We start from the raw sequence: 14,386 nt of genomic DNA on the forward strand, positions 1-14,386 counted from the left end.
CATACACTGTACTTTGTTGTAGTGTGTCAGAACCACAGCAGACAGTAAATGTTCGGATGTTTCAGCAGTTTATGCAGATTTCCTTTGGAGTTTACATTTATTTACATTAGCGACTAGAATCAAGATGGCCGCGGGTGTTTCAGTTTTAGAACGGTCTAGATCTGCGTTTTCATTTTTATTATTTTTTAAACACCCTAATTTTACTCTTACTTAACTAATGGTCTTTTTTCTGTTTGTGTATTTTGTTTCTAATTATTTTTCAATTTCTTTCCATTTTTTCCTTAGATTAAACATAACGCAAACACAATAGAACTATGAAATACAACAAAACAGCAACGAAACAAAATCACGGAATACTTATGCAGACTTAAATTAAAACAATGGTCCCAATTGGTCTTTCAAATTTGTCCATTTTCAAGTTAAGTCCCAAAGTTATTTTTTCCATTTATTTAATGTCTGACATAACTTAACTGAGTCAAAGTTTTAGTTAAGAATTCACTGTGAAGTTTATAACTAACAAAAGCTTTATGTCGACATTAATATTTGAACAGTGTTTCTTGAATCGCTCCTTCAGTTTTGTGCTGTATCTTCTGTAAATACCAGATTGTGTGCATTGTTTAATGTTCTCCTTCGCCATTACATCAACTTCAAATTATGAGTCTGATATTATAGTTACTCTTACAACTACTCTTATTTGAGTAGTTGGTCTCCCAAATACTTTTTACATGAATAGTTTCTTGGTGACTACAGTAGTATAGGACTGAACGCTTCTCTTTCTTCTTTGTTTAGTTTTCTACCCATTATAATGTTGCATGGTGGGAAAAATTGTGCCACTGAATGAATATAAGGATATTAGAAGACAGTATCAAAGGATTTTAGTTGACATAAGACACATTTTTCCACTGCAAATAATACATTTGAAAAAAGTACAACCAGGCTATAGAATTCGGGACCAGCAATAATTTCATTTTCCATTAAATATTGATGATGTTTATAGTACTTTTCAAGTTTGGTAACTCTCAATGGAAGAAAACATTGGATTCTGTTATTGCCTTGGATATGATTTATTAGATATAAAGAAAACAATATCTGAAGTGTAAAAAGTTTCACCATTTGGGAAACATCGATCACATTAATATATTGCATTCATAGCAAAAATCTGACTGTCTGCTCGTTCTGACTGTGAGCCAGGCTTGAGTAGGCAGAGTCAGTCATATTTTCTCTCCTGTGTCTGTTTCCAGGCGGTCAGTGTGGGGAAGCATGTGAAGGGCTATCATTACATCGTCGCAAATCTGGTAAGCACTCCTACTGGCCATGTTTTAACCACAGTGATACCAAATCAAACTGTTTCACAACGTTATTATGAAAAATGCATGTGTTCAAATGTTTTGGTTTCATCAAGTTATCCATTATTTTTACCTTTACTTTAGCATATCTTTTATATATATATATATATATATATATATATATATATATATATATATATATATATATATATATATATATATTTGAAAATAGCAAAGGAAATCAGTGTTTCTACCTATGAAGTCACAAATCTGGAAATTTGAAACTGAGTATTTTTGTGAGGCTCAGAGAAGACAACCTTGTAAACAGGATGAAACAAGTGTGAATGAAGCTAAATACACCAGTTCTGTTTATGATGAAGGTTAAAAGCTCAAAAAGTCAAGTTTGCATAATATGTGTCCTTTAAGCTGATAGTTTATGCTACTTACTTAATGCTTAAAGTGCTTGTTAGAAAAATACTGTTGTTCTCTGATCAAAAATAGTTGATTAATCACAACTTTCTTTGAGTCTTCTACCATGATGTGATGTTTGCTTATCAATAAACATATATCATTTTATGTTTTATGTCATCAATGCGGTGACATAGTGGTTTTGTGCATTCTCTGGCACTGAGTTTCTGAGGCCTCAACAATCCCCAACATCCCATAGAAAGCGCTGACCAATAAGGAGAGTTTCTACGTCAAGTTTGTTCCCATTAAAAGAAGTACAGCTCTTTTGCTGACTCCTAACACTTAATTATTGCGTATTAAAAAGACATAAGTGTACTTTGCTGCCCTCTGTTGGTCACATCACCTGTTTTCTCAACGATATCCTGAAAATATTAATTAAAACTATTTATTTCAGTCAAGATCAGGTGTTGAAATGACACAAAACTGCTCTATGTTGGACCAAAATGTGTTTTTTTAAAGATGTAATGAATCATAATGTAGCCTCTTGAAATGATTCAGGTTTTTGACTGTTTGAATTCTGCACGTTTGACTTTACATCCTCGTTTTGTCTCTCACAAATGGATGCCTCCTGCGTCCTCCTCTCCTCTCGGCGTGAAGTCACATCGCAGTAGCATGTGGGGCTCAGATAAGAAGTGAAGATGCTCCTCGCTCTCTTTTGCCCGAGGCTTTGGGCCCACTCTGCCTTTTTTTCTTTCACTCACTTCTTCTCTGTTCTTATTGTACCAGGGTTTTAAGGACATATCTTTAGAGCGCTTCATGCACGGAGGGGCCAACGTGACCGGATTCCAGCTGGTGGACTTCAGTAAGCCAATCGTTATTAAACTAATGCAGCGCTGGAACAAACTGGATCAGAGAGAGTACCCGGGATCTGAAAGCCCACCTAAGGTACTTCAAACATGACATCTCATTATCAAATGCAGGCTTTTTGCAGGGGTTATGGCTTAAACCATTATTTTTCATTTTAGCATCTCCTTGTTTTGGCTTTCTAATGTTATTCCACAATTAAAACAGTGTATAACAACCAGGCATAAGAATATGACCACAGACAAGTGACAGAAATAACACACGTCTTAATCATCTGTAGGAAATATACAGTGGTGAGTGAATATTTTGAATTTGAAAGCTTAAAAACTGCATGTCCATACTTATATTTAATGGTGTGGCATTTGGGGGTACATAATGTCTGAGTAGCACCTCATCCAGTCCAAGTCTTTCACAGTTTAAGTTAAGTAAATTTTTTATTTTTTTTTTATTTCAAGCATTCGTTTGTGTTGATTTCTTTGTTTTGGGGTTATTTTGAGTAAACTGAATTGACCTTATTTATGGCTTGTGTATTATGATATTACCCGGGTGCATTGTTCAGATTCTTAGCACGACGCTGCTTAAGACCTTTAAATTGATAAGTGCAGGGTTTTTGCAGAGCTTTTGTCTAACATACCTACAGTGGTGGAAATCTACATAATTACCCATTTGAAAATGTTCTTTATGAATGAAAAGTCAAATTATTTTACATAGAACCGTTCTAACGTTAAATGTAGATCCATTTATCAATTAGGCAGAATGTTACCAAGAAAGTGGAATTTTTATTTTATTTTCCACTTTTCAGTTCATTTAGAAAATGTAGCGGAGAAGAAAGTACAGATACTTGTTCTCAAATATCCATTTCCATCCATCCATTTTCTGCCGCTTTATCCGGGGCCGGGTGCTCTCAAATATACTTAAGTAAAAAGTATCCACTATAAAAAAAAAATCCAGCTCTGATTTATCATCAAGTAACTGATTTTATACTGGTGATGTCATGATATTACATTTTAGTGTTACGATTATTGTAAGAATGAACATCACGATTAAACTATTATTTATGATTATGGACAACTTAGCTAATCAACAGTGAAATCCTTCATTATATTAGTGTGTACTAGCCAAAAGTGGAAGAAGAACTCAATTTTGTATAAGAGACAGGAGCAAAACATTTACTCAAGTTAAAGAATTGCAGATAAAATCTACTTTAAATAAAAGCGTGAAGTACATGTTTAAATTTGTAGTAAAAAGTAAAAGCATTTTGGACAGATTTTTTTTTTTTTATCAATCAATTTCTCAATGTTTCTATAAACTTATTTTATGTATATTTTTATTTGATTATTTTTTTTTTTTTAAACTTACAGAAAGTCCATTTTACATTTCAAGCTTTGTCAAATATGTAGTTTGAATATGTAGTGAAATAACAGTAAAAAGTACCATAAAAAGTACTGTATCCACCAGCAGCTTTATGATGACACCCTTAACATAAAGCAAACAAACATCAAGTTTTCATTTTTTGGAACATAATTTGAATTGAAATCTTACCTTTATTTGGCTTAGTTCTTGCGATTATATTGTAAACTGAAGTATTGATGAGCAGAATAATCTTGTCATCCCTGTTATATATTTGAACCACATCTGTGTCCGTGTGCTTTATTATTCCTCCCCTCACACCTCTATTGACTTGGCTCTGACCTGAAGCGTTCTCTGCATACATTAGGAGCAAATACGTCCACCCACCTATTAAAAATACATAATGCTGCAGTTCTGCGCCGCACACGCTCAGGCTTCGGAATGACCGGGGACGACACACCCTTCGTCTTCCCTCCGAGCATCTCCTCAGCTCATTAGTGCGCGCTTGTTTGAAAGCTCCTCGTCTTTAATGAATCCACACACCTTGTTTCATGTTGGCTTGGTGTAGCTGCTCTCATCTTCTGCACGCTCTTTTCTCCTCTTTCTAATTACGCTGATGTGGTACGTGTTCAGCCGAGCGACTCCGCAGTGGAATGGTCAATAGTAGCTTCCTCCAGTCTCCTAGGTGTTTCCAATTGTGTTTGTAGTGAAGGAATAGAGAAGATTTAGCTGTTACACTGTTGGATTATTGCTTTGTTTTTAAGTTCTGTTCAAATGAAACAACTCGGCAAACAGTTATTTAACGTGGAAAGCAATAATCATCATAATAATGCTTAGATTTTACGCAGCGCTTTTCACCAAACCTAAAATAGGAACCTAGCGAGTAGACAGAAATATGTGATAATATGCAAATGGATGCGTTGTTCAGATGGGAGTAAATACATTTATTATTTGTATGTAGAGGGGGAAATAAATTGCAATGTTTTCACCAAAATGTTAGACATTTGCTAAGAATGGGTTGCAGATTTTTTTTTTTTATAAAAGAAAATAGATGAGACAATACAGCACAATCAGGACTATGCAATGAATATACTTTTAATTGAATTGTGATGGAAAAGTTTGCAGATTTCAATAATTGGTGTTGGTGTTTTAAAGGGTACGTTATGTAAATGATGTAAACTTTTCATCTTTTCTTTATGTTTTAACGGCGTTTCCTCTCTATAGATTTAATCAAAATCTTCCAAAATTATTTCAATTGTTTGATTAATCGTGTGTTGTTCAGCTATTGAGGCTCGGATGTTTAGAAAATGTCTGTTTTCACCTACCCCCTTTCTCCGCCCACTTCTCTGTGCTCCGGGTCATTCACGTTCGGTTCAGAAATCTCAAATTAGGAATTTTTCAACAATAAAAACAAGTAAATGAAACGCTTCTCCTCATTAAAGGAAATGTCACTATAAAGTCAGCTTTTATTTTATAGTTTAATACTAAATACTTTAAACAGCATGTCTGCATCCAGTCCAGTGACATGAAAGCAATTGGTTTAGGGGGATAAAACAGCATTCCTTTGTTTATTTAAAAACAAATCTATCTTGACATTGCAGAAGAAACATATTATTAAAAGGCTTAGTTAAAACAACAAAATTAAGTGATCAATGTAAGGACAAAACAAATCTACGTAACTTGTCTGACACATTGCTCAATGAGTTACAAGCAAATTAGCCACGGTATTTACAATCTTCTCTGCATTTTAGATTTGTAATAACTTTAGTAATAAGAGCGGCGTGTGTCTGTGCCAGTGTGGGAATCCTGTCCAACAGCCTGGCCCCAGTCTCCTGCTCTGCTCCCTGATTCCACAGCAGATGTTCAGCTACAACAAGAGTAGATGATGTTCAGCTACAGCAAGAGCGTCTCTGCAGCCGCTCGGGTTGTGTTCACATGGAGAAACTGGAGATATGACCTGCTGCTCCCTCATCTATAATACGTCTCAGCCTATGTATAATTTGTGCTTGGTTATGACCTCCCAATGAAACATACCAGACCAATTTTGAACTTAGACTCATTGGAACTATAGCAGGCGCCTACATATTCCTGTTCGGGTTTTTCTGTTCAGTTGAAATGCTGTAATAGGAACTCGTAAGGTCAAATGTTATCCAGCTCAGACTGGCTTCGGTTTTGTTATTTCATATTACCTGTCCTTCAGGTTACAAGCGGCCACACTTCTTTTCGGTTGTAAATACATTCCGGTGTATAAAAACTGACATAAGTGCAGTATGTTATCGTCTGCACGCTGATGAAATGCCAGGCAATAAATATCCTTGTAAAAGTAGTTCCGTACAGTGTTTGTAGACAAAACGCTCCTGCATTTTCAGTGGTAAAGCTGCCATCACAAACTATGAAAAAGCTGTAAGTTTGAATCTGACTTGTGACTATTTGCTGCATGTCCTTCTCCAGTTTCATCCCCATTTCACGCTGCATTGTCCTGTCAAATAAAGGCTACGGGCCAAAAAACATTTTAAAAACCAGGGCTGTTTTGGCAACAACGCGACCAAAAGTAAAACCGGAGCCACGTTTGAAATCATTACCTCGTGTTGCACAGTTTTGCATTGATTATTACCATTAACTTTCTGCATTAAAATCAGCATACAACCACGTGATCCGGAAGGAAAGTGCTTTTTTTTGTTTTTTACAACGCCGTACTGCCGGTACTCAGCTATCGTGTACCAAAGCCCTAAACTTAGCCAAAAATGTCTTTAAAAAGAATTAAATAACATTTGCAAGCATAGGTACCAATGTAAAGTGGTAGTTTTGTGGGGGGGATAAGAGGGATATAATGTCAAAAAATTACCATTACCATGGAAATCCATCATTTTTGTCCATGTAGACACATTAGAGAGAGAAAAATTTTAAAAGTGTAAAACAAATGAGCAGTGGAACAAGCCAATAAACTGCCGTGTCACAACTGGTAAAATACTTTTATCACACTATAGAATACTTTTGATTGAATGCTAAATACATTTCCATTGATTAGGCTAACTGAAAATACTGTGATGTGGGATGTCACAAACTGTTCTTAAATCTAACGTATCTAACAATAATACACCAAAACAGATGGATGACACAAACTGCACCTACAATAAAGGACTGGAATAAAAAATGGAAAACAAATCACATTCAGACTTAATTTGTAATTGGAAACATTTTGAACGCGCCGTGATTTTGTTTCTGTGAACGTTTTGTGTTCTTTTTATTTGGATTTTTGCTCACATTCTGTTTGTTTGTTTATGTATTTATTTATTCGACAACAACAACAGAACAACAACTGAACAACAACTGAAAAACACCTGAAAAATAACTGAAAAACAACTGAAAAACAAAATAAAAAATAATAAAATAAGGTCCAGCATATGGAGTCTGTACAATTGGTTCCTTAAGTTCTAAATTAAATCCCCCACAAAAAGTCAGATTTGATCACATCGCTGCCACAATTGTTCATTTTTGGAATCTTTGTTTAATCTGCACTGATCAGAAACTACAAGGAGAAAACGTGCTCTTGTGCATAACTTCTTTTTAGCCCCGGTTAAGTTTGATGTGACATTTCCCCAGCTCCGGTTCAATACGATCCCTGAGCGTTGTCACTATGTCTGTCTCAGGATACGCCTCGCTCTCGCGCCACACAATACACTCCGCTCTATGATACACGCCCGGGCCGGGGAACATGAATTGATGGCCATGCGTGCTGGTTATTGGACCATCATTCTTCACTCAGGAGACGTTGTTAATTAGGTAATCATCGCTCTTAGATGCACCTGATGGCTTCTCATCAGTGAATAGCAGCTGCATCAGTAGTCCATGGCACTCCAATTTATTAATGTGTGTTTACATGCTGATTACATTACAGCCAAAGTGGATTCGGAATTAGACCCTGCCATACACGACACTATCTCTCCAACCAGCCTCGCCGCCGACCTTTTAATATTGCCTTTTTATTGTCGTGGTGAAATAGGTTCACCTCTGACTTGGGATAAACAGTTTTAATTATATAATAGAAATAAACAACAGATGCCCCGCACAGTGCTCGAGGCTAATTGGAGCTGTGTTCAAGCGTTAGATGGGTAAGCCCTGGGCCATCCCGTAGCCTCGGGCGCAGTCTAACTTTGGTGTAATAGTATTCAGAGTCAAGTGCGTGGCTGGGACGTGTCCCCTTCACGCGGCCTGGGCTGGAGTCTAGAAGACACACCGACCATCAATCAGAAGCTCTTAACCCGTGAGTGCGAGTCGCTGCGGCCCGAAATGAGCCCTGGTGTTTCTCATTTTGTTGACGTGTAATGAAAGTGATCACTGGCCTGGGGAGGTGATGTACTAACACTTTTCGAATTTCCCGAGAATGTCACGGAACTTCTAATCAAAGTCGATCCCGGTGAGATTTGCTCATTGGACTTTTGGATAACTTTGCTTATGAAGTCTTCGAGCAAATGGATGAGGGGAATATACTTGAGTTCAGTCACATTTATTTCAGTGTTTTATACTCTTATAGTTGAGCTCTTTTTAAGATTTATTTTAGATTTGCTTGTTACTGATAAAGTGCAAAGCAGGTTTTTAATAAGATAAGATAAGATAATCCTTTATTGTCCACACATGGGGAAATTTCATTGTTGCAACGCAGGTAGATACAGAGGAAAAGAACAGATAACTTATAGGAAGTTTGAATTCTCTTAAACTACAAAATATATTCTTGAATTCAATTTTTAAAACTTTGACTGATTGTCCAACTCTTTATTTCAGTGTCTGGAATGTTCCTCAGTTTAGCATTAAATGTATGTCCCAGAAGACAAACCATGTAAGGTCTGTGGAGAGGCGGCGCAGTATAAACACATATAACTGAAGTGTAACCGTATTTTCCGGATTATAAAGCCAAAAAATGCATAATAGAGAAGAAAAAAACATATATAAGTCGCACTGGAGTATGAAATGTGGTTGCAAGTGTGAAAATAATATCGCATATAAGTTGCTCCAGAGTATAAGTATAAGTATATAAGTATAAATATATATATATAAGTCGCACCCCGGCCAAAACTATGAATAAAGGTGCAACTTATAGTCTGGAAAATACGGTAAATGCTTGCTATACCAGTATAAACGTTTAATGCCTTACTGTGGAGCATTCCAGGCAAAGCAATAACATCTCCATGGAGCCAACCAGAACAGTTTCATAGTGCAACTTTAACATGATTTACTCACCGAAATATCTGAACTTACCATGTTATGCTGTTTATTTAATTAAATTACAAAGGAAACAGTTTATTAACTAACTTCACCATCAAGTTCACTGTTACCTCACTAACTGGCAAATAGTAAAACATAAAATATACAGTAAACGTTGAGCATCAGACCGGTTTCTGTGGCCTGCAGGCGTTTGAGTCCTCACTTTGGGAAAAACAAAAACACAACTCCCTGGATTAGAATTTCACAGTCGTCATGTGTCAAGCCCCGTGCCTTAAGGCGTATTTAGTTTCAAAGGGAAAGATGAAAGGGGCAAAAAACAGAGATGTGTTTCAAGGGTGTGCATCTGTATCTGTGAGCCAAGAGCGACGGTACCTGACGTCCCGTGGGGAGCATCCGTGCATCTCCTCCAGCCGATCCTCGCGCTGGCTCCTGCCACGATGTGAGGGCCTCCTGTGGAGAGCCCGACTGCCTCTGCCGGCGCCGCGCTGGATGGCCGCGGCGGGCGTGGGCGTGGGCGGCGCTGTGTGTTTACTCTAATGAAATTGTCAAAACTGTCAGGTCTTTATGTCAGAGCAGATTACTTTATCTCTTGTGCGTAAATGTGAAATTCAAGTGTTTTTTGTTGTTTTTTTTCGATCTGAGGGAAATTGCCGGTCTTTCCACAGTATTATTTTTCGATTTCACTCATAGCTGGATGTGATAAAACTGTATTAGAATCCCGCAGCGAAAAGGAGTCATCTCTGGGGGTTCTTTTCCTGCTCTTCGCACGTTTAGCATGTTTGATAATCATATGCTAATTGTGGTGAAGCATCGGCTAATGTTTTCTTAATATATTAGGCTCTGCACACATGTGGTTGATTGGTTTACCAAGCATACATCATTCATCATATTTAGTGACCGCTTCTAATTTCTCGATTGAAAACTAACAAAATTGTCTCATAAACGTGCTCATGCCGTTCCCAAAAAACGGTTTGTGATCACATCAAATTATAACTCTTTTGTCAAACGAGAAGCTGCTTCTTTATGTCACTTTAATGTCTTTAAGATGCGACACAAGGCTGTGTTTGAAAACTGTAAGCCTGTCAGAGCTGCACGTTTACAGCCATCTTACTTTTACAGTGGTGTTGATTGATTTCCATGGTGTTAAAGAGTGGAAGTCAAATAAAAGTCAGACTGCTCCCATAGATTAGCTTGTCTGCTTGCATACCTCAGCTCTTTTCAGACCGGGGATCACATGGGGTCTTCCTGCATCCTCATAAAGCTTAGTCAAGACTTTTCGTACCATTAAAAAGGAACATATTGTGGAGGAAACTTGGTGAACTCGCACACTGTCTTGACATTTCGGTCGGCGGCTCCGTCAGCTGTTTGAATCACAGATATCAAGGTCATTCATTTCCATAGATTTTAGACTGTAGTTCCAGAGTAGCAGTTTAAATTGATCAGTTACTACTATATATTTATTTCTATCGCTGTCTGCCAATCACAGCCTGTATATCAGCGGTGTACTGTATGTGTTGTCATGCTCACAATGTAAGAATGAGCAAGAAATGTAATGTAATTCGCAAGATAACGATCAAAATTGGGCTAATAGAACAGAGCAAACATTGTATAAATATAGACACAGGAATGGAGGTTGTGAATTATGGTAGAAACAACACACACTATGTTGCCGAAACGTAATAATAATCTTGGTTTACTTATATTGTCTTCTAGTACACGTCGTCCCTGACCTACGACGGCGTCCTCGTGATGGCGGAGGCTTTCCGAACACTACGGCGGCAGAAGATTGACATCAGTCGTCGTGGCAACGCTGGCGACTGTTTGGCGAACCCGGCTGCTCCGTGGAATCAGGGCATCGACATGGAGCGAGCACTCAAACAGGTTGGAGCAGGTTTATGCACTGTAGTAGTTTAATAATCGTCCAGTAATTCATAAAATGAGTTTTTTTTCGCCAAGGTTCGGCTCCAAGGCCTCACTGGAAACGTTCAGTTTGATCACTACGGCCGACGGGTCAACTACACTATGGATGTATTTGAGCTGAAGGGCAATGGGCCACGTAAGGTAAGCTTTACTTTCAGAGTTTTAGTTATTCTTATGTTTTACTTCAATGTTTTTGTTTTATTTTGTGAAAAGTCCCTTGAGACGTGCCAAAACACAAATACATCATTATACACACAGTACAATAGAGAGTATACAGTACTTACACAGTTTACAATACACAGACAGCAAAAAACGTGCTCCCTTTAATCCCTCGCCCTCCCACAGAGTACTTTTATAGCAAAGATGATGAGACAAAGTTACTAAATAGACCGTCAATACTTTTTCTTTATGTAAATTGTATTCAAACTTCTCTACCAAGAGTCATTGACACTTCACTGAATAAGTTAGAAAAGGATTGCCATCAAAAAGCCATTTTCAATCTGAAGGTACTGGACTGAAAAGCTAGAGTTACAATACACTGCCCTAAAATAAATATAAATTGTTATTAGCCGTTCTAACCATATTAGTATCTGCCCCTCCCTCTTTCTCCCTCTCAAATGTAAATGACCTGATTAGCATTTGACTAGCTTGATTTCACACTTGACCTTCTGGTGCCTTAACCCATCATTTCTCTTATTAAAAAAATGAATTGCCTCCTTCCCTCCTTCTTCAAACCTTACCTTTGCCCTGCTTAAAATCTGCACTTCATATCTTCAAAAGAGTGGTTTGTGGCTTTAAGATGAAGGCAGATTGTCGATGCAAATTCCCGAAACCTTTTCTACCTGGACCACTACAGGACAAATGAGGCATTACACCCAGAAACATCATGGTGAAAAGTGAAAACCTGCTCTAGGGTCTTATCTATTGTAATGAATGAATGAATAGATAGCAACACGCAAATGAAAAACAACCAGATGATCATTGTTACTTTACTTTTGAGCTAACCTTTCTAAACATACACAACTTGCTTCTGAATCGCCCAGTTTTTGATTACATGTCTTTTTATTGAATGACTCACGACTGCAAGATAACTCGCACATAAAAGTTTCGCACGAACATGACCTCAAAAAGCATCAGCTATTTTCAAAGAAACCACAAAAAGAAAACTTGATTTTCCGAGGCGAAAACCCAGCGTTTCTCCACCTGCAGCAGAACAAAGATGAGGCCGAGGTGAGGGTCCTCGCACAGCCATTTCTGCTCAGTGCTGAAAGGACCGAAGCGAAGCAGGAATAACACCGTGTTCCATCTTTTCAAGTGTTCCTCTGGCACCGATGCGTGTTTATTGAGAGTTCTTCCCTCGTCTTCAATACCTCTCAATAACTCCTATAGTTCCAATGGGAAATTTGCACTGAACTCATATCGCCGTTCTCTCCCGATGTGATGTGCAACGGTCAGACTTGGTTAGATTCTTGATTCTGACTAATCAATTATGCCGTGTTTCTCTGTTTCTGTTAGATTGGCTACTGGAATGACATCGACAAGCTGGTGCTGGTGCAGAATGAGAACGCTCTCTCCAATGACAGCTCAGCCATGGAGAACCGGACCGTTGTCGTGACCACCATCATGGTAATGCACACTTTCACTATTGCAGTTTGCTCTGATTGGGTTGCAGTAGCTTGCTTTACAGCGTGGTGCACGGTCTGTTGTTGTGTAAAGGTCATACACTCATTGTTTTGTCATTTAGTTAATATAGTTTAAAGGAGATACGTTACGCTAAATCAACTTTTTTTTTAGAGCTTTTTAACCATGTTTCCCTTCTCATTTGCCCTCTCGGAGCTGTAGAAGTGATTCATGCTTGAGTCATCTTTATTCTCCTGCAATCAAGGCGACTTTGCTCAGAAAATTCTTGTTTTCACCGACCGCACTGCCCCCTACTTACTTTGAGACTTACTTTTTTTTCTTTTTTCTATAATCTGTGATACAGTGAAGTAAAGGGACTGGGGGAAATCAGCGCCACAGTTTTCAACCAGAAATTGGCTGAATTGTTTCTTTTCTTAAGTTGTTTAAGAGCCAAAATCTAAAATAATGATCCACAAGTCACTGTAAAATCACACCTTCTTAAAACAAGAGAAATACACTTGTTTTAGGCAAAAAAAAAACTTTTAAATAAGTGAAATTATCTGCCAGTGCAGTAAGTGAATTTTACTATTCACTTGTGACATTTAAAACACTTAAATAAGCTTTATATTCATACTTATTTAACATTCATTTTTTGTGGAAATGTCTTGAAAAAGATCAATCTGAGTTTTTGTCCAGATTTAAGTTAGATTTACTACATTTGTAGTAGATAATAACTATACAGCGTACACGTGTCTTCTTTAATATCAGTTTGCTGTGTACTTTTCATCATGATAGCTTCATTTTAAATAAATAAGCGAATGTGTTGTTGGATTTGGAAGGATACATGGATAAAAATGTACCTGATTTGAAAAGAAAAATTATTTACTATAAATCCAACAATAAGTCGGTGTAATCACTAATTCGTCCAAGAGTGATCAATTGAAGAAACAAACTACCTTTGATACTTGTTCTATGATCAATAAGTAATGATATGAAATGCAAGCAGAAACAAACCCAATGAAAAGTGCTGCTTTGATCAAAATATTCCGCTTGATTATTGTACGTGCCAGACAGATTTGGCTCAAATTAACTTTTAACTGGATTTTTGGTACATTTTCGATTGTTCCGACTTCAGACAATGACAAGCAGAAATGGCACATGTCCAGCTGGAAGGTTAGAGTCATTTCTCATGAGCAGGCAAACGTAACCGTGACCCCTCCTCCCTTCTCCACGTGACCCCAGACTCGGCTGTAATGGCTTCCACACAGACACCAGAACGCCGCTCGTATCCTTCCACTTTCCTCCACAAACAGGGATAAAAGGCCTAATGGGGTTGGTACTTTTCCTGTCCTTACATCGGATTCCACATCTGCACTCTTTGTATTGTAGCTGTCCTCTTCCTGTAAAGGCAATCACTCTAATTCAATTGAGCAGGCGAAATGATGCAAGTGAAAGCAGCTCAAAAGTCTCATTTCAGCCACCAGATAAAATAAGCCTGGATGATTGGGCTTAATTTGAAAAAGCTGTTCAAAGCACATTGTTCAGCAGTTGAAGAAGATAGAGTGTGAGATTTTGTAGCCCGCTTGGACAAATTACAGTTTTATCACAGTTTAAAACAAAAAAAATGAAAAAATAAGACACAGACCGAACAAAAGAAACAACGACAGTGAAGTTGTACCACACACATTGTCCGACATAAACATCCCACTTGGTCA

General features: G+C 37.7%; 2 protein-coding genes across 7 annotated transcripts in view; both read left to right on the top strand.

The window, feature by feature from the left end:
* Window positions 1–14,386, top strand: part of sln (sarcolipin) — a 420,868-nt gene that overhangs the window by 229,692 nt on the left and 176,790 nt on the right. The gene's annotated exons all lie outside the window — the stretch shown is intronic.
* Window positions 1–14,386, top strand: part of gria4a (glutamate receptor, ionotropic, AMPA 4a) — a 161,823-nt gene that overhangs the window by 87,275 nt on the left and 60,162 nt on the right. For all 6 annotated transcript variants that reach the window (XR_011929567.1, XM_072461891.1, XM_072461878.1 and 3 more), the window contains exons 6-10: window positions 1,242–1,295; window positions 2,481–2,639; window positions 10,845–11,012; window positions 11,088–11,192; window positions 12,567–12,677. Coding sequence is in view for 5 of the 6 variants with exons in the window: in XM_072461891.1 (XP_072317992.1) it covers window positions 1,242–1,295; window positions 2,481–2,639; window positions 10,845–11,012; window positions 11,088–11,192; window positions 12,567–12,677 (597 nt within the window). In the remaining variant the exon portion in view is untranslated. The remainder of the gene's footprint in view (window positions 1–1,241; window positions 1,296–2,480; window positions 2,640–10,844; window positions 11,013–11,087; window positions 11,193–12,566; window positions 12,678–14,386) is intronic.

Source organism: Eucyclogobius newberryi, unplaced genomic scaffold (genome assembly GCF_026437365.1).
Source record: "Eucyclogobius newberryi isolate DKJ021-1_F unplaced genomic scaffold, fEucNew1.0.hap1 SCAF_10, whole genome shotgun sequence".
Taxonomy (NCBI): domain Eukaryota; kingdom Metazoa; phylum Chordata; class Actinopteri; order Gobiiformes; family Gobiidae; genus Eucyclogobius; species Eucyclogobius newberryi.